Source organism: Gorilla gorilla, chromosome 4, assembly GCF_029281585.2.
Source record: "Gorilla gorilla gorilla isolate KB3781 chromosome 4, NHGRI_mGorGor1-v2.1_pri, whole genome shotgun sequence".
Lineage (NCBI taxonomy): Eukaryota > Metazoa > Chordata > Mammalia > Primates > Hominidae > Gorilla > Gorilla gorilla.
Window position 1 is genome coordinate 165902089 of NC_073228.2, and position 20922 is coordinate 165923010.

The 20922-nt window shown below is 33.6% G+C and overlaps 1 protein-coding gene across 3 annotated transcripts in view; it reads left to right on the forward strand.

The window, feature by feature from the left end:
* GABRG2 (gamma-aminobutyric acid type A receptor subunit gamma2) overlaps positions 1–20922 on the forward strand; it is a 94218-nt gene that overhangs the window by 18638 nt on the left and 54658 nt on the right. For all 3 annotated transcript variants that reach the window (XM_055386523.2, XM_004042949.5, XM_004042948.5), the window contains exons 2-4: positions 13771–13922; positions 15472–15539; positions 17622–17842. In XM_055386523.2, coding sequence (XP_055242498.1) covers positions 15498–15539; positions 17622–17842 — 263 coding nt within the window. In that variant the 5' untranslated portion in view covers positions 13771–13922; positions 15472–15497. The remainder of the gene's footprint in view (positions 1–13770; positions 13923–15471; positions 15540–17621; positions 17843–20922) is intronic.

The following is a 20922-nucleotide window of genomic DNA, read 5'->3' on the forward strand; positions in this document are numbered from 1 at the left end:
GAAGTACTGTGTTAAATGTAGAATGAATATAAATGCAAGGTGGACAAATTCCTTCCCGCCTGCTTCCTGTCTTCCTGTCTTCAAGAAATGTTTATTGAGTTTCTAATACTTGCATGCCACTGTACTAGGAAATAGACCTTGATGTCTGGGGGAAAGCAGACAGTAAACAAACCAACTAAATAAGCTTCAAATTGTGATAGTGTTGAGGAAATAACTTACAAGTGTGGTGTGTTGAAAATAATCAAATAAATTTTACTTTTCATATACTGGCCAGGGAAGGCAATTATGAATAATGGATAAGAAGTTGAGACTATGAGAGAAGGAAAGGAGCCCAGCATGAAAATGTTGAAGGGAAGACCATTATCATCATAGGTAACAGCAGGTACAAGGATCCCCAAAGAAATAAGCACTTGGTGTAATTTAAGAATGAAAGGAAGGTCCAGGTGACTGGAAGATTGATTGAGAATGAAAAAGTCCGGAGGAAGAACTTGGGAGGCAGAAAGCTATTTCCTAATGTATGGTCTCAAAACCACTGTAAGTAATTTGAATTGCATTCTAGGTAAGGAGTTTGGATGAGGGGTAAGACTTCATATACTAATACCATCAGTTTCATTCTTATGGAAAAGTGTACCTATATGATCTGGGGAATGGTGAGGGTTGCATTTTACCTACCAGTTTTCAGTTGCTTGGCAATTAACTCAAGTGCTGACTTTTAGCTTCATCAGAGTTATATAATGTGTTGTTCTACATCCTACTGCAAAATCTTAGCGAGACCAAGAACCAGTTATTGATTTTACTATTATGTCAATGATTTAAAACATACTTATTTTATGGCATTGTAATGAAATAATTGCATTAAATTTAACTAATGTGTGTAAGTAGATTTGTTTTTACAGAGCTAAATACTTTGCATCTAATAAATGGCAAAGACTATTGCTAAATTCCAGCTTAATTATTACGATTTGTGCATTAATCGAATGTTTAAAATTTTAAGGGATTCTCATAGAGACCATTGACAAAAGTATACTTATTTCCTACTGATAAAATTTGTTATTGAACTTAATCTGTGTATAAATCCAGGAAAATAGTAAAAAAGAGATTAAAAATTGTATACAAAATTAATAGGAAACCAGAGTACTAGTTCATTAATGAAATTTTATTTCTCCCAAAAAAATTTTTAAAATTTTAAGCCCAATTATCTCATACTTTATTATTAGGAAATTTCCACAAATATCTAATGGCAGAGAATATTTTTTAAAGTTTAATGATTAGGTTACAGAATAATAGTTGTATTTTTAAGTTATCGTACAGCATAATTGACCTCTTAGTGTATACTTACATACATTTTAACACATATATTAGTTCTCTTGAGTACCATAAGCACAGCCCAAATCAGTATTCTTGGTTTGAGTGGTACTTATGGTACTCACAAGAACAAAACAAAAGCAAACAACAACAACAACTACAAAATCCTTTACTCCTTAAAACTGATCTGTTACTCATCATTGAAGATTTTTCTTTCAAGAATATAATTAGAGACACATACAGTTCATTTAGCATAATACTTTTGAGATTCATCTAAGTTGTTGATGTGTCAAATAAGCCCACGAAAAGAGGTTCAACATCATTAGCCATTACCCATTAGGCAAATGCAAATTAAAATCATAATATGATATCACTACACATCTATTAGAATGGGCAAAATAAAAACCAGTCTAGCAAGACCAAGTGTGGTGAGGATGTGAAGCAACTCGAACTACATAGCTAGTGTGAATGAAAATGGTATAGCTACTCAGGAAAACAGTTTAGGATTTTCTTATAAGGTTAAACATACACCTAACATATTACACAGTAATTCCATGCCTAAATATTTACATGGGATAATTAAAAACTTATCTTACAGAATAACAGATTTTAAAACACAGTGACTATCTAGCTAAGTTTTTTTCCAGAAACGCTTATGTAAAAAATGATCACATTCAGTTTTCTAGACAAAATGGAGTTTTTTTCCCCTTGAGAGTACCTACTTGATTGAATTAATTATGAGCTTTTCAGTGCTTATGTGTTCTGCCTTGATACTACTGGTGATTATGTGCCCAATGGATATTAGAAAGACTAGAGAAAGTAATAATAGGGAAGATGGGGGAAGAAGCATGGATTCTATAAGAGCCTAATTTTACAATATGCACATTAGTGTTGCAGCCATTTGTAAGAGATGAAAATATACTGCCAGAAAAGACAGTACTTTATCTTGTTATTTCATTAAGGCACTCTCATTTTGTAATATGAATTCATAATAATTTAAGGCTTTTAGCCTTATTGTGTGTTGAAAGATCTAAACTTGTAAATCTGTAAATTACACAAACAGCCCTCTTCTATTATATAAACCTTTTTGACGTAACACATGCTTAAAATTGGTGTGAAGTTAGAATGTTTTCAAATTTCATTGGGGATTTTTTATATTGTTCCAGAATTCCAGGAACAAATGTAATTTTGGACTTTCCAAAATGGGTTCATGAAGAACTAATTTGTTCACTCTCATTATGGAACTTTTTAAAAAAAGTAATAATTCTAAGTGCTAAGAATAGTGCTTAGCTCATAAGAGATGTCTGTGAATAAACACAAATGAGTGAATGAACACAAATTTCTATAATCTGGAGTATTCATAATTCCTAGTTATGTAAATTCATATTATATAGAGATAAAAATAAGCTATTTATATAACGAGAGTAGGAGGAAGGAGGAACAAGAACAGTACTAACAACAAGAAGAAAAAATAAGAAAAGACTTGATTAACTTTTAAAGCAAACAATAAAACCTTGATTTTCAGAAAATATTTTATCTATAAAGAGTCGATGAAAACTTAGTAGTATCTTCTAGAATTGGCCATGACCACGAGGGCAGATTTGGCATTTGTTTACCTTGAATCTAAAGATGAATTTTTAGCACAATTTTAGAAAAGAAAGAAACAAACAGAAAAGTATAAAAAAAGACAAACTAGAAAAATTTCCGGAATTGTGGTCATTCAGATGTATGTACACATGTTGTTAAAACTAGTGTATGAAAATGAAAATTTAATCAACTATCTGAAAAATTTTGCTCCACCATTTCAAATATCTAAACATGAAAATAAAATTGGAATATTTCATTTCCTGTCACCATAGAGCAATATGAATCTTCAAATACATTCAATACATTTGAATATCTGCCTAAATATGGAACCAGCCTTCATTTTCATACACTTGTTCTCAGTGACCTTTAAATGATTCTAAATCTGAGACAGTTTAATCTTTTGTTCATGTGTCATGTCAAAGTGCACAGAAAATCTCCTATCCATCTGTGGACTCCTTGCAAATATTTAAAAAATTATGCATGTTTGTATATATGAACGTTTTTGCTACAGAAAAAATCAAAAGTTTTATCGGTTCCTCAAAATATTTTGTATTCTAGAAGAAAACTTTCTTCTTACCCACATAAATTGAGATTTGAAAATGAATGAAGAAAAACATTGATAGAAATAACCTCAATATCAAGTTGGAGATCCTGACAGAGCTAAGTCATGTTCTACATTGTGAGAACGTTTTTGGTATTGTCTTGCATTGTTATTTAAGCGTTGTTTTTTTCCTAGCTGTTCAGGTATTTGTCTCCTTAAATAGATGAGGAGTGTTTTGATATCAGCATTATACTTTGTACTTCTTTCCATCTGCACTGTTTTCAAAAAAGAGTCTCAAATATAAGCTGTTTAATGAAGGATCAAGAAATCTAAATCTGTAAGTCACTGTTTCCCAAATTCAACGTTTTTTGCCACATCTAAGTAATACGTGGTCATTTATGACTGAACTTTTTTCATAAAACAAAGTATTTTTTCAGTAAAATTATTTTATTTAATGCATTTAATAAAAACAATACAAACTTGAAATCAGTGTCACTTTTCATATTAGAAGACAACTGCAAATAAATTCAATGGTACCAGAACAATGTAATCAAATTTTAATTACGTATTTTGTCTCCCAGATATGCCAAGCTTGCTCTTGCTGTCTTCAGAAGGCAGATTAGCAAATTGAAAAGAGTGGCTAAAGACAAATTAGAAATAAACTGAGACTTTGCCCTCAATATAATTAGATATGCTGAAGGAAAATTAAAAAGGGAAAAACTTTCTAATTATATGTTTCAATGTCTTTTAATGCCGTACCTATGTGACACTTAATTAAAATTGTCTGTGTACTAGAGCAGATGTCCCAAGCTTTAGGAAATGCTAATACGGGGCTATCTTAATATCACAAAAATATTGAAGATGATGCTATTTTGAATTTTCAGTTTACCATGAAACACTATAGCAAGTGACATCTGACTTACCTAAAAGCAGTTACCAAAGTATTTACTCTAAGAAAAGAAAGTCCAGGTGGTTCTATCATACTCTCTTGCAGTAGCTCTTAATTACGGCTGCACCTTAGAATTAGCTGAATACCAAAGTCTTGGTCTCATAGAGACCAATTAAATCAGTATAAGAGGTAGGATTTCAGACTGGCATTTCTTTAAAGCCCTCCACTTAATATTAACATACAGCCAGGGATAAGAATGACTAGCCTATGTCTTATTTTGAAAACTCAGTATATGCTGCACCTTGCATATTTGTAATATGTTAGTCATCATATAAATGAAGAAATACAAAGTATTTCCTACTTGATCCATTTCTTGATGGTAAATAATTACGTCCTTCTCTTTTATGGTTTGCATATCTTCTCTGGTTAAAATTGGTCTTGGATTTTCATAGAACATGGCAAGAAATGCAGTCCATGTGTGTTTCTGGAGTGAAGGAGAGGAAGCCTTCTTTATTACACTGACTTTGTCACCATGTTATCATTACAGTCCAATAACAAATATAGTGTATAAGTTCTACCATTTGATAAAAAAAAAATGCTGCATGAGACTAACGTATTTATGAACCCACTTCAGGTTACTGCCTTTAAAACTTCTGTGTTAGTGTGTAGTGTGCAAGACAAGCTGTCCCAGTTTTCCCAAGGTCATGCAGGTTATGAGGCCGTCAATATTGTATGTAGTGATATTTCACAAATTTGCATTGTTGTATGATATTTCATTATATGTACATGCCATATTTTATTTACCCATTTTACTGTTGATTTGAGTTTTATTTATTTCTGTGTGTGACAAATAATGCAACTGTGAGCTTCCTTGTACATATATTAAGTGGAACGAGGTCATCATAGCTTTTATTCTGTAGCAAGGTATACACAAATGAGAAAGTGAAAATACTATTTTTAACATGTTGTAAATAATTCTACTGAAGTGCTTTATAAAGAGATAAATGAGAAATATTCCAGTTTAATAATCATTTGTTAACATTTCTTTCTAACCACAACTTAACATGCACATTTTTCTTTCTGTCCTACCCAGCAGCCATGGACAGTTGACATGACTTTAGGATTTGTTCTTGTGTTAACCTTGGCTTGCTTTGTTTCTTTTTTTTTAGTACTTTTTTTTCTTCTTTTTTTTTTTTACTTTTTTTTTTACATTTATTTTGAGTTCAGTGATACAAATGCAGGTTTCTCATATAGGTAAACTTGTGTTATGGGGGTTTGTTGTACAGATTATTTCATCACACAGGTATTAAGCCTGGTGCCCATCAGTTATTTTTCCTGATCCTCTCCCTCCTCCTACCCTTCACTCTCTGAAAGGCCCCAGTGTGTGTTGCTTCTCTCTATTTGTTCATGTGTCCTCATTGTTTAGCTCCGACTTATAAGTAAGAATATGCGGTATTTGGTTTTCTGTTCCTGTGTTAGTTTAATAAGGATAGTGGTCTCCAGCTCCATTCATGTCCCTGCAAAGGACATGATCTCATTGTTTTTTATGGCTGCATACTATTCCATGGTGTATACGTACCACATTTTTTTTTTAATCCGGTCTAACACTGATGGGCATTTAGGTTGATTCCATGTCTTTGCCATTGTGAATATTGCTACAATAAACATACTCGTGCATGCTTTGTTTCATTATGGTCTAAAAAATATTTTAAGTACATGTCATTTGAATTTTCCCATGCAGAGAATCATCAGCACTTGAAGAGAGCAATGGCAACCATACAATAGCATGTTACATAGGCAGCTCCTTTTAGTATTAACTGTAATTGTTACATGGGCACATATATAAAGAGAGTGAGCCACTTACCAAGTTAATTTCCACAAATATTGAATCTTCTTTTAAAAAATTCATACTCATGTTTTGAAAACTATTCACTGGGTGTCTTGCCAAATGCCCAACACTTACAAAGTTTTAGAAAACAACACCTTTGAAGACAGAAGCAGTTCTTGTCCTTAGGTGCTTAATGCTCTGCTTTTAACCTCCATAGCTAAACTTGATTAGTTTGTTTTCTTATGAAGTATTAATGTTATAAAAAGCTTATAAGATTAAAATATAACGCAATGCATTATCAAAAATTGAAATAAAAACCCATGTAATTGCAAAATGTGTCTGAAAATAAAATATTGCCAATGTCCCAGAAAACGTCTTCTTTCCTTCCTAGTTTCTGTCCTCTTTCTCTTACCTCAAATAACTGCTGTCCTAACTTTGAGCACTACAGATAATTTTTCTTGTCATTAAATTTTATGTAACAGAAGTGTTACATATTTGTCCATGTATATAATGTCTAGACATCTTTTGCTCAGATTTTTATTTTTCAAATTTATTTTGCTGCATGTAGCAATATTTCACAAATTTGAACTGTTGTACAATATTTCATTATGTGCATAAGCCATATTTTATTTATCAATTTTACTGTTGACTTGAGTTCTATTTTTTCCTGTATGTGACAAATAATGCAACTGTGTACTTTCTTGTACATGTCTTTAAGTAGACGTATGAATGCATTTCCTTCTGGAAATAATCAATAGATTAAATTTCTGGGTTATAGAGTACAGAAAATGTTCATTATTAGCAGATAATGCCAAAATATTTTCCCTCCAGCAGTATAGAGTCCTAGTTTCTCTACTTCTTTTCCCTTTTATTTAAGAAGGGTTGAAGCAAAGAATAAAAACAATAAACTATGATAGGGAGGTGTAATCCAGAGAAAATGGACTCTAATGATAATTTCAGAACATAACCTGACATTGATTATTTTTTTCTGTTCTGTTCCCCACCATGAGCATAGTCACTGCCTCTCCACGTTTTCCCTCCTCACCTTCTGAACTACCATAATTTTATTTGGTATCTGTGAAGCTCATGTGCTTTTGGGGAAGCTGTTTTCATATTTTATGCTAGTGGTAGGTTTATATAATGAAGGTTAAATATTTATCATTTTCTCATTCTCTAGCCACTGATATCAGTTTCATGTGGCTGATCTCATTTAGGCTAGTGATATTAGAAAACAGGAGGCTTTTGGGGGGCTTTTAGAAAAGTGGCTATTTTCCTCTTTTAGAGAGAGCTTTTGGAAGAGTTTATCTTTGTGTTTTTGTGGATACATACAAAGAAGCATAGAAGTGAAAAGTTGTTGCCAGAATCTTGTGACCACATAGATACTTCTTTGGGTTGAAGTCAATGCCATGGAGGATAGAAGAGAGAGATAGAAAAAATTCTAAGGTTTTGAATACATAGTTAAGGAACTGAGTCGAAACTCCCAGAAGCTCATCTTACCTTAAATTATAACTGTCAGTGTCTCCCAATTTAGTTTGAATGTTGTGATACTTACAATTGAATTCATCTTAGCTAATAAAATCCCACAGACATTTATTTGATATGCATCATTTGTGGCTGTTAATAAAGTAAACAATTTGCATTTTATATATTGCAAACTAAGTGTCTGTTAATTGATTCAGCCAAACACGCCAACAGCTGTTAGCCTAATATCAAAAAAAATTAAACAGGATGTGAGGTGAGAAAGTAATTTTAAGTAGGACAATTTGTTAGCAGAATGGTTTACTTTCCTGCTCTAATTCTATCCTCTTTGCATGTATACACTCATATGTACACACTCATGCATAGAGCACCCTCTGAACAGGTTCTGCATAGAGAATTTGCATGTCCTTACTGGGAGGAATAAAATCCCACAGGCCATTGAAGGACCTATATGAAGGAGCAACTAGCGCCCCAATGACCCCATCCATTGAACACTACTATGTCTCTAAAGAGTAGCCAGTCCTCCTGGATAGTACTGAGTGGAGTCCCCCTTCCCTTGATCATATACTGAGTTCCCTTTGCCTTCTGAGGATGTACACTCACCTACTCTGCCTGTTCCTACACTGTTTACCAAAGCCCACCTTTTGCAGTGGCTGAAGGACATCCTTTAAATTGAACTAGCTTATATGTGTGCCTTGTCTCTGTTATATACATTGCTGTCCAAACAGAGGAAAGAGTTTAAATGAGGCAGATGATCACATCCATTACGTTAAATTGCAAGCTTTCCTTTTATTCCTCAGTGTGGGGAGATCAAATCATTTGTATCTGCAGTGGCAAGTTTATGAAACCTGAATGTTATTAACCTTGTGCTAAAGGCATCATGTCTTTTATTGGACTCAGGCATAAATTAATTTATTGTCCTAAGGGAAAATGAGCTGGAACAATCATTTATTTTGGATGATCTTATTGTTTAATGCATGTATAGCTGTAGATTCTTTGGTCCTAATTTCTTTCTCAAAGCCATGAAGAATAATGGTTAAATGTTTAGTTTTGGCCAACTAAAGTGACTATTATGATTGTAACAGTGCTTCTTTATCTGTAAAACAGGAATAATTATGGGAAAATCAGTGTTTTGTGGATTAAGTGAGAGAATGTATGTGAAATCTTTAAAGTTATACCTAGAACATAGCGAATATTTTTAATATTATGACTTCTCCGAGGAAAACTGGTGAGCAAAAAATTATTCCCACAAATCTTCATTGAGCACATACTCATGAAATTTATAGTTTAGTAATGAAGACAGACAATAGAGAAGTCAACAAATGCATACTGTGATAAATTCTATGAAACAATCTCTTGGTAGAACATGTGATGGGTGAGTGGGCAACAAATGTAGATAAGATAGTCAGAAATGGTCTCTATGATGGGATGTTTGTATTGAAACATGCTAATTAGTAGATTGAGGAGTGGAGCAGAGGAAAGGTTGAAGGCAGAAAGGACAGTTACCTGCAAAGGTTCTGGAGTTTGGCCTGATTTCCAGAACTTAATTAATTCTCGGGTAACATGATGATGTACGGAACAAGAAATTCCTGTATTAATGATACTTTTGGGGCATGGGATTCCCAGTGGACCCTACAGCCTTGTGAGAATCTAGAGTAGCAGTGAGTCCCTGTGCATGTGGTAAAGGAAGGAATATTTATGAGATATAAGTAGTGGATATTCACAATTTAGAGGTGACAGTGGAGCAGAAAATCCAATGCATGGGAATTTTTATTAGAAAAGGTCAAAGATATCATTTTCCCGCATGTATGTCTTGATAGATTTATTTTGACCTATAAAATACTTTGCATATGAACTCATTGCACTTATAAAAAAGTAAACCAAAAATTGTACCAAGAAAATATTAGTGACACCAATGTTATGAAAGGAAACATTAAAAATATAAAAATAGTTTAAAAATACAAATAATTAATTTTTAAAATCCAACTACTTACCTGCGTTAGAGAAGGATAAATATATATGCAGTCTTTATTATGTCAAACATCAATAGATTTAATGACACCTGAACAAACAGACAAATGCCTTTATTTCTCATCCAAATATTTGCTGTTCTACTATCCTGGGCAATGACTAGATTTTCCTCCTCTACCCCTAAACTTAGAGCTTTATTAAATATATCGAAATCTGAAATACCTAGGTGGAAATTTAAAATTCCAGAAACTGCATGACTAATCTTCACAGTGGCAAATATCCAGAATATGTACCAAAAGTAAAATGTCTAGAATCTTGTTAAAATTGTGAGCAACCTCTCATTGAACAGTCTCTATTCAGTATTTGTTGTGTTTTATAAGCCACTTTTATTCTTCTAAATAAGATTGATTTTTACTTCTAATTACAAGTATGAATTCCTGTTTGTAATCATGCCTAAATTCAAATTATGCATAAAACTGTAATGATGAGAATAAAAGTGAATAATCTAATATACAACATGGAGATTCAGATTTAGATCTAAAGCAGGAACGTGAGAATTTTTATTTTCAAAAAACCCATCCCAACACATACACATACACGTACACGTACACGTACACGTACACGTACACGTACACGTACACGTACACGTACACGTACACATACCATACACATACACATACACATACACATACACATACATACAGGACCAGGAATATGTGCCACTGGTCTAACCACTCTATAACTGAGATCCTCAAATATTAATATGTATATGAATCATTTGTGAAACTTGTTAAAGTAGCAATTCTGATTCCGGGGTCTGGGTGGGTCCCAGAGCTCTGCATTTCTGGCAAGCTCCCATGTGATGTTGCTGCTGTGGCCCCAGGCTCTCACTAAGGTGATTTCTAACCATGAATATTTACAAAGACGAAAACTTCACATTCTTTTCTGACACTATCACTCAGAAACTATCACTCAGATGACAAAAATGTTTTTATTATGGTTAGTTAATTGAAGGATAAGTTTAATTTCAGTTATTTTCCTCTGTAAGAAAGTATTTTTAATTATATGGTACCAGGAGGAGTAATAACTTCTAAAGGCCATTCCACGTAGATAGGTACCTTTAGCCAGAAGTTCAAATATGTTTGCTCTCTATCCACTCAAATGTTGAGTGAATTCCTCAAATCATTATCAATCTGTTTCTGCCCAGACATTCTTATGGAGTCTACAGTTCCATAGAATGTCTCATCTAATGGTGAGACTTCATTATTCCTAGATAGCCTACCTGTGAATGCAGAGGTTTTTATGTCCAAAGCACTCTAGAGAAAGAAACAGCATAGCTTTAATAAAACAAGTTCCCTTTTTTAAAGACAAATCTGGAAACAGTCCCAGGTTATGCATCAGCTCCTTTAATTTAGACCTCAGCTAGAAAAGCTGAGGAAAAGAAAAAGTTCATTTATTTATAATGTAGATGGCCATTATTTTTCTTCCTGAAAAATATTTGTTTTTAGTTCTCCTCAGCCCATATTACATTAAAAGTCTTGAAGCAGCATACATAGATGTAGGTTTTTGTTACATGTTTGAAGCTGGTGTTATAAATCTATCAGTGGTCACTTTATAAAATGATTAACATAATATTTATAATAATATTTGTTCCATTATTAAGGAATTTTGCTATTGATTAATTAACAATATAATAATTGTCATGGACTTATTTTCAGTACTGTGTGTTAGGCACTGCGGTAAGCACTTAAGCATTGTCTTAACCTTACACGGGAATGTAATATGAGAACTAATATTAAGCCTATTATAAGATGAAAACATTGAGGCTTATCAGGGTTAAATAACTTCCTCAAAGTTTTCAACAGTAAGTTCCAGGCAAGCCACAAATCCAGAAAGCAGAACTAGCATTTCCTGATTCCCAAACAGGTACTCTTAAGTACTCTATTTTACCTCTGGATGGCTAAGTAGACTCCTGAAGTGTGAAAAAAAAACTAGGTGATGACTCTGAGGGTATTGTTGGAGCAATTCTGGAAATTAGTCTTACTTCTAAAAAAGTATCCCTTATCTTTTCACTTTATGTATTTTCCCTCCTGGTCTGCCAGATAATAGTGATAACAGTAATACAGCACCATTATACTTGACTCATTTATTTGTTGGCATAAGGAGGTGCCATAAACAAACAAACTAAGCAATTTAGTACATATTCCCTTTTCTTGAAGAAAATTTAATAGGGTGCATGTGTCTTGAGAGAGAAAGAGAAAGAGAGAGAGAGAGATTTTTTGAAAAGGCACTTTTGCAAGAACAATCTAAACCGTAATATATTCTATTATGGCATCTGACGAACCTACCATAACCTTTTCTCAGAGTTATTGGAGGGATTTGAAAATTACTTTACCAGAGAGCTTTTTTTATTTTCTTTCCCTAAACCAGTAAGATTTGGGTCAGAGGATTAAAGCTCTATTAGGCAGAGTTTAGCAGTGCTCTGGAGAAATGATGAATTGAAGCCCAAGAGGGATTTTTTTTCTGGCAGCACACTGGCCTCTGCTTGCATGGAGGCTTTTCTCTCTGAGAGCTGACAGAAGCATTGCCCAGCCCATTATACCCACTATGGGCACTCTGTGAAATTAATGCTCCTTTAAACTTCCTATGCTCACTAAAGTGCAAGATGTGAGACACTGGGTATGTTAGGCCTTTTGCAGATGTATTTTTATGATGTTTCCTAGTCATAAAGCTTTAAAGGAATGAAAAAAGAGGTTACTGTAATCATTAAGTTGACCCATGACAATAATTACTCTTAAGACTTCATCCTCTATCCTTATTCTCAAACCAGATTAATTACATAATCATCTTCTGCAATATTTAGTCATCAGGATCTATATATATGATGCACATAAAACATATGTGCATTCATGTGTACACACATACATACACACACAGGTATGTATAGTTAACTACATTGTACATGTATGTATACTTGATGGCCGAGTATGATTGAAGAAAGGTGATAAATCTGACTTGAGAATATATGAGTATATACATTTATTTATTCAAGGTAAGTGTGGCAATTATGTCATAGCTGACAAAATTCATTCTATACTATATGTTTAGAAAAATAAGGTAAAGATGGGGGCAGGGGTGGGAAATGTTATATTTTAAGTTTGTATTTTTAAAAAATTTTACTCTAAACTACAAAAGTAACCAATATTCATTCAGTGCTGATAAAAATGGAAATGGCAGCTTTTGCACGGGTGTGTGTGTTGCCCCTGGATCTGGAAAATATCATCATCTTGGCGGGGTTGCCTTGGGACTTGGGTTAGGGGGAGAGGTAAGCTACAGGAATTCCAGTCCCCTTCCAGAGTCATTCTCAGGTGGCTTCCAGCTCAATTGCTGAAAGGGTTTCTGATAGGTTTGGGCATAGCGAATATAATGAAAGAATGTTATGTGGCTTTTTGATCCGTTATAACAAGTCATTTCATTTCTATGATTATAGCACATTAACCACTGCATTTGCCATGATAAAGGGTGGTTTAAAGTCTGTAACGTTTTTCTTCATAGTACCAGGTTCTTAACAACCAAAGATAAATGATCCACCTTTGCCTTCAGTGCAAGTGAGGGGAAAAAATACACATAAACACAACCTGGGGGAAGCAAAAGCAAGGAGATTGAGCTCTCTCCTTAGTGTTCAAGTTAGCGGGGAGACGCATGTCTGGCAGTTCATGGGAAGGAATCTAATTATCAGTCTCTTACTTTCATTAATAAGTTGGGGCAAGTGAACTCCTCAAAGAAGGAAAGAGCAGACATTATACCTGAATTCTTAGACTACATATGATCCTTTAACCGCCATTTTCACACAAATAGTTTTCTTATAATTCCTTCAGGAGACTGGGAAGTAGGCAGAAAGAACATCAAATATGGGAAAAGTAAAAATAACTGGCAAAACATGGTTTATTTGTCCATGGGAGGGCAAAGAATTCTGAAAACCTGAAGCATACACTTGAATACAGTTAGTCTCCATCTATGCAGTTTAATTAGAACAACCCTCAAGGGAGACTTTTCAGTTTAAACATTGCTTTTATCCTGTTTTATTTCTTCTTTTCCACTGGTGGTCTGTGGATAAAAGTCAACTTGTGTGTAATCTATGTGTTTTTTGACCAATATGTTTTTTCTTAGCTTCACTAGCCAGAAATCTGATGATGACTATGAAGATTATGCTTCTAACAAAACATGGGTCTTGACTCCAAAAGTTCCTGAGGGTGATGTCACTGTCATCTTAAACAACCTGCTGGAAGGATATGACAATAAACTTCGGCCTGATATAGGAGGTTTGTTAAAGTCTTTTGTGTTGTGCTATAGATAGGAGCACATAAACATGTCTACTTTATTAGATAAAACATCAATGTAGTTCAAGAGCAAGGAAGATTTAAATTATACTTTTTTATATGTTGTAAAAGTAGTGTTTAAATAGCATTCAGGCCTATGAGTGGGAGAGGTGTCAATACATTCAAAATGAAGAAATATTATTTTCAAGTGAAGCTTGAGAGCTAGAGTTAGAAATTCACATATTGCTAGATATCTCAGATAGAAGCTGTAGGAAAAAAAAAAAACAATGACCCCTTTTTGAAGCAACATAAACAAATCAAACAAGACAATAATAGTAAAGAGAGGATATATTGTTTGCCTGTTTTTGTGTAACAAACAACCAGAAAATCTCAATGACATATGACAATAAACATGTATATAATACTCCCCTCAGAGATATACTAATCTAGGCTAAAGCAAGCTGGAACTGCTTATTTAGGGCAACTGTACTTTACGTGTTCCTCGTTCTACTCTTGGGACCAGCAGGTAGCTAGGACAACCCTTCTCACAGTGGTAGAAAACAGCCAGAGAGTAAGTAGAAGCTCATGAGGCTGAATGCTTAGGCCTAGCACTGGCACACTCGCTTTTGTATATATATTATTAGCCGAAGCCAATCAGATGATCCAGCCCAAAGTCAAGAGGCAGAGGAATAGCCTTATCCAGGAGAAGGCAAGGATGTGAATGCCGGTTATAGAGAATTCAGTCCACCACAGTGAGTTAGGACATGACACTTTCCTAACTCAAGTATATTTCCTAAAATAACTTTATTATTTCCTAATAAAGAAAAGACTAATGCTCTTGTTGTTCATTAAGAGTTAAATAAAGATGGAGACCATGCATTTGGTCATGGATATTATACTACAGATTTTTAATATCAGTCTTCTCTGAAAAATAGGTACATAATGGGTTTCCATATGGTTTTCTCATATTATCTGTGGTATCACAGGGTACAATAAATCATCAGGGAAGATTAATTTTGTGTTGGTGAGAGGTGTGTGAGGATAATGTGGTCATTAAAGGAATCAACAGGGAACTGTGATCCAAAACCAATTTATATTACCAGTTTGCTGTTTATGTCCACTTCATGTTCTGAATGCATATTTTTTTCTGAGTTATTAAGCAATTATTTTTCTATATGGGTCCAGTCAGGGACATGCTCAAGTCAATTTCAGAGCTTGAAGGAAACATGGTAAAATTCAAGATATCTGAGAGAAAGATGGAGAAAAGCTAAGAGCAGCATTTTCTAATTTATTCATTTTTATGTTAGTTTTAAAAGGATAATTGGTTTCAAAACTCTACTATGCATGCTTGGTGCATGTGCATGCTTAAAAAAGATATTTCTTTGAAAACAAAATAGTTATTCAAATGTGGTGAATTAGTAACTGGTACCAAATTAGTTGTGAATAAATTACTTCTAATGTAGCTAAATAAATCTATTCTAGAAAACAAAGATTAAAACATTAAAATCTTGCACCTCTCTATGTGCACACATTTCTATGTTTCTCTTTACAGTGAAGCCAACATTAATTCACACAGACATGTATGTGAATAGCATTGGTCCAGTGAATGCTATCAATATGGTGAGTTTCCAAATAAAATTCTTTGTCTATTTTATTAGCATGTTTGAGAGAAAATGTGATGTCATGGAAATAGCAAAAGACGTGCCAGCAAAAAATTTAAGTTTAAAACTTTAGAAGTGAAAGATAGTCTTCCAGATCCTTTTTTTCTTGTAATATAAAGATAATTAAATGTTAAGTATTTTTATGAGAATTAAATAGGACCATATATATAATTAATTTGTGTAAATATGCTATGCTGTTGAAATTCAACAATCGGTGTTTACTTGCCAAGTGCTACTTACTACAAAATAGGATATAGTACTCAACTACTTATTAGAACATTGATAGTTTGGTTCAAATCAGAAATGTTTCTCAGATAAAATAGTGTGTCAGATGTAATAATAAATGTAATTCTGTTCTTATGTAACACTTTCTACCCAAATGTGAAATACAAAACTAGACTGGAGTCCAAAATATGATATAATAGAGAATGTAAAATAGAGTAGAGCAGAATGGAGTACAACATAACATAAGGTAATATAGTATTCTATATTATACAATATTATATATGATATAATATAGTAAAACTATAAGTTTAAAATCATGTTTACCAAGCTAGCAATAAAGATGCTCTGCTAAGTGAGAAAGAGATCGATGTGCCAATTGAGATGATATATCATCACCTGCATACTCCAAGCTAATAAGTTTGCTTGTTTAGTCATTAAACAAATTCTAACTTCTTTATAACCATAACTCTCAGAATATTTAGAGTTCTGAAATAAATTCTAAATATCTAAGAAGTAGAGGGTATATAGATAGTTTATTTAAATGCAGAACTTTCTTGTTTTAGGAATAACAGTCCCCAGAACTGTTCTAGGATCAAAGTTTGTGAAATAATAGTTTTAAGAATCAAAGTTTTTTATTCATGGCTTTTCTTGCCAAAATGTAGAATATAAATTAATTAATTTTTCTTTCTACTGGCACATCACTAATTGGTTGACAAAGGATTTCATAAAACAGGTTCTTTTCTCATTACTTATAGACTGTAAAAATGAAACTAAATGGTGAACAAGGGTGGAATGACTTACAGGGTAGAAATGTAGCTAATCACTGTGACACCCAGTGGGAGGTGGTGCAAGGAAAGAAAACAGAACAATGTGATTGAGGCAAAAGACTCAGGCCTAATGGTCTGAATTTCACACCATATCTGCTTTTTTTTTACTGAAGTCAATCACTCTCCAGTTTAGTGATATGTATACTTGATGGAAATAATTACAGTAATTTGTCACTATAGCATTTAAGAATGCATTTTATGATAGAGATTAGCAGATTATTATAAATTATTTTTAATTGTTAATTTCATCTTGTTTAGAGAAAAGAACAAGTAAATAGTGTAAGTAAATAGTGAAAAAAACCCTCTTCTTGGGGGTTTGTTCTCTGCCAGGCATGATGCAAGGCACCTTTTGTTGATTGCCCTTTTCTATCCTAACACGGCCTACCCAGTTAGATTCTTCATGATCCCTATTTTAATATAGGCCAACTGACTTTCCAGATCTCCTGCTTATGACTTTTTTGCATATTCTGTACTTTGTTTCACTCTACAGTGGTGGTTCTGAATCTGGACTTCTTTTTTCCTCTCAGGGGATGTTTGACTGTGTCTGGAGGCAATTTTAGTTGTCATTACTTGGCAGGATTGAGTATGGGTTTGGGGTTTGCTACTGTCATCTAATGAGTAGAGGCCAGGGATGGTTCTAAACATCCCACAATGCCCAGGACAGCCCTCATGGCAAGAAACTAGCTGGCTCAAAACAACATAATGCTCTGCTCTATAGACATGGAAAGTAAAGGATTGTATCAAGGCTATGCTCTTTTGCCAGAACTCACTTAGACAGATCTACTTTTTCATAAAAGTGTCAAACATAGCTACAAAAGATGGGTGAGACAGTAACCTCCTCAGCAAAACTCTAGCTTTCTTTTGGACTATTCAAAGCCAAGATAGCTTTGCTTCATACTGGCAAAGAAAACAGGAATGAAATATACCAATATTTAAAAAGATAATCTTAACTGTGTACAAATTTTCTGTTTATCATTTTATGAAAACAGGAATACACTATTGATATATTTTTTGCGCAAACATGGTATGACAGACGTTTGAAATTTAACAGCACCATTAAAGTCCTCCGATTGAACAGCAACATGGTGGGGAAAATCTGGATTCCAGACACTTTCTTCAGAAATTCCAAAAAAGCTGATGCACACTGGATCACCACCCCCAACAGGATGCTGAGAATTTGGAATGATGGTCGAGTGCTCTACACCCTAAGGTATTCTTTTGCAAAAGGAAAGGAGTAATTGTTAGGAAGAAAACAAACACACACAAAAATCAACCATAAGTCTCTAAAAGAAAAAAAAAAAAAAAGGAAATAAATTTCAAGACTACATCAGGGTTGGCATGCTATCAATTAGTATATGACATCAAAACATTAGTTTTTTCTTTTTGTTATCAATGAGATTTTTCAAAGCACCAATTATAGACAAAGCTTATTTTCCACAACTGCTGTGAAAACTATTTTTTGTCACAACTGACCTGAAATTTCCTATGTCTTGCAAGATCATCTGACCTTTGCACCTACGCTTTGCACTCTTATGCTTGGAAATATCTTCATTTCCAAGGAAATAGTTGCTAAAAGAGAATTTTTGAGGTGTATGTCTCCATACATCCTTCTCTTTTTAGCTTCACAATAGCAGGCACCTAGAATCTATTATCTTTCATCTCCTGGCACCCCACTTCCCATTATGTTAATAGGGTATTTAAATTAATTTATTGTCTATCTTGGGAATAGACATGGGAGAAAGTTGAAGGAGCTATGGTTCAGCCTCTGAAATTAAATTCTGAAATTAAATTGTGAAATTAGAGTAAAATGCTACCTTAATAAAATAATTATTTTATGCCATTATCTTAGTACTTCATACTTTGCATTTAAAACATTTTTACATTGAAGTTTCTCATTGGTGGGAGTACATTATTAGACAGAATAATAGATAAGTACATAGTCTTACGAATCAGACATCTGACTTTGGTTCTTAGCTCTCTCTCTTACTATCTGTAGGAACTAGGGCAACACTCCAGCATTTCTATATAAAGGGACTTAGGGGCAGCTATCTGGTAGCAGGACTTTTAGTGTTAGAAGCTTTGTTTGTATAGTAAGCATGATGTTTTTTCATGGTTATGTTTTTATTTAGAAAAATTAAGTGAGAACTGATGGAAATTATTGGGAAAGAAAGCACAACCATGCTGCCCCACCCTGTACTGCCTCTTCCCCCACCTTGACATCACAACTGAGCAAACTCTTTTACCTTTCGTTTCTTTAATTTCTATAAAACAGATATAGTTCTTCTGACCTTACGGAGTTGCTATAAGGACAAAATAGGGTGATAAGTAAAGTGATTAACATACAGCCTGATACATAGTAAATATAGAAAATATTAAAATTATTTATACATTTTCAATCAAAATAAGAATAATGCAATTCTAAATCTTCATATCAAATGATTCATGTTAAATGTGCTTGCTCAACATACAAAATATAATACTTGAATAGGCTCCAAAATCCTTATTAATTATATCAGTTATTAGAAAAAGCCACAATTCCAAAATAAATTCATTCCAGGCATTTTATATTTATCATGGCTTTTGTAAACTTAGAGATATAGTAATAACTGAATTTATTTTTATTTATTTATTTATTTATTTTGAGACAGGGTCTCACTCTGTCACCCGCTGGAGTGCAGTGGCATGATCTGGGCTCACTGCAACCTCTACCTCCCAGAGGTTCAAGTGATGTTCCCACCTCAGCCTCCCGAGTAGCTGGGACCACAGACATGTACCACTACACCCTGCTAAGAATTTTTTTGTATTTTTTTTGTAGAGATAGTCTTACTATGTTGCCCATGTGGTCTTGAACTCCTAGGTTCAAGCGGTCCGCAACTCAGCCTCCCAAAGTCTGGGGATTATAGGCGCCAGCCATGGCATCTGGCCAATGCCTGAATGTAGAATCTAGTGGGTACAAAATTCGCCTGATACATCAGAGCTCAGTCCAGCTTTTGAAATACGAAGCCAGTCATACTATCTCAAGTGTCTTTATTGTTCTTATAACATTGTAGTCATTTTGGGACTTAATTTATGGAATCATTACATTAGTTAATTATGAAAGCCACCTCAAAAGTGTCACTAATGGAGATTCAAAGCTTGAATGGTTACCAGTCTACATAGAGAGATGATTTTGTTCTGGCTATCTAAAATGAGCTATGAGTGTGTTTGTGTGTTTTTGTGCATGCCCAAAGACATTTAGATCTGTATCTATGTTTGTATCTGCAATTATATTATTTTCAATTTTAATAATTCCAGTTTAGTTTGGAGTAATAATACTAATAAAATATCAAGTTTAATTGTAGCTTCCTTTATGAATAAAACTATTCTTCCCTTTGAAGAGCATATAAATATATAGTAACAATGATTAAAACCTCCGGCTTTGAAGGTAGATAATCCTGGGTCCAAATTTCAACTGTGCCTCTTGTTATGTGACTTTGGACAAGTTCAGGTACAATAAATGCATAATAATACTTATTAAATGAGGAAACAATTCACTCTACCCAGTGCTTCATAGTTAATTAAGGGCTCAATAATTATTAGATATATTTTAACATCAGTAATTGCTCCGTTATATCATAGAATGATAGATTCTTAATTCTGTTCCATTAAAAATTATACTAATTAGAAAATCTCTTAAAAATAAATTTTCCTAAAATAATACTTTCATTACATCAACAATATCTGTACAATGTAAGAAATATAGCTAAAAATATGAAATTTTAAAAATCATCAACCCATTACCATTACAATTTTGAGATTATATTCATATTTACCCAAAGGTGGTCAAGACATTTGACTTTCAAATCTTCTCCCTCCTGGAGTTCCAGCCCAGGACTTGAGACTGAGAAAATCTGTATGCTTTAATAAGAACTAACTAATAAGACATAAACTAATTAAGATTTACTGGCAAACATTTTTCAAATATGTCTGTGTATGTGCTTTTAACATTTCTTGTTTTCCATTAGATATTCTTCTACTCTATAATATCCTATTTAATGACATCCTCTGGAAGATCCTATTTAGTGACAGTGTCCTGTAGAATTAATGCCACACCATTGTGCAACACAGGTATTTTTACACTCACCTTTAGCAATTAAAGCTAACAGCTAACAAGTTCTTACAAACAGAAGGTCCTGCTTTAATTAGCAGTTAAGATCTTAGAATTATCAACATTCGTTTACATGCAAACAGTAAACGAGCTTAAGTTCTTAAAACAGTTGGCTCTGTTAAATATATTCACTGAGCGGTTTC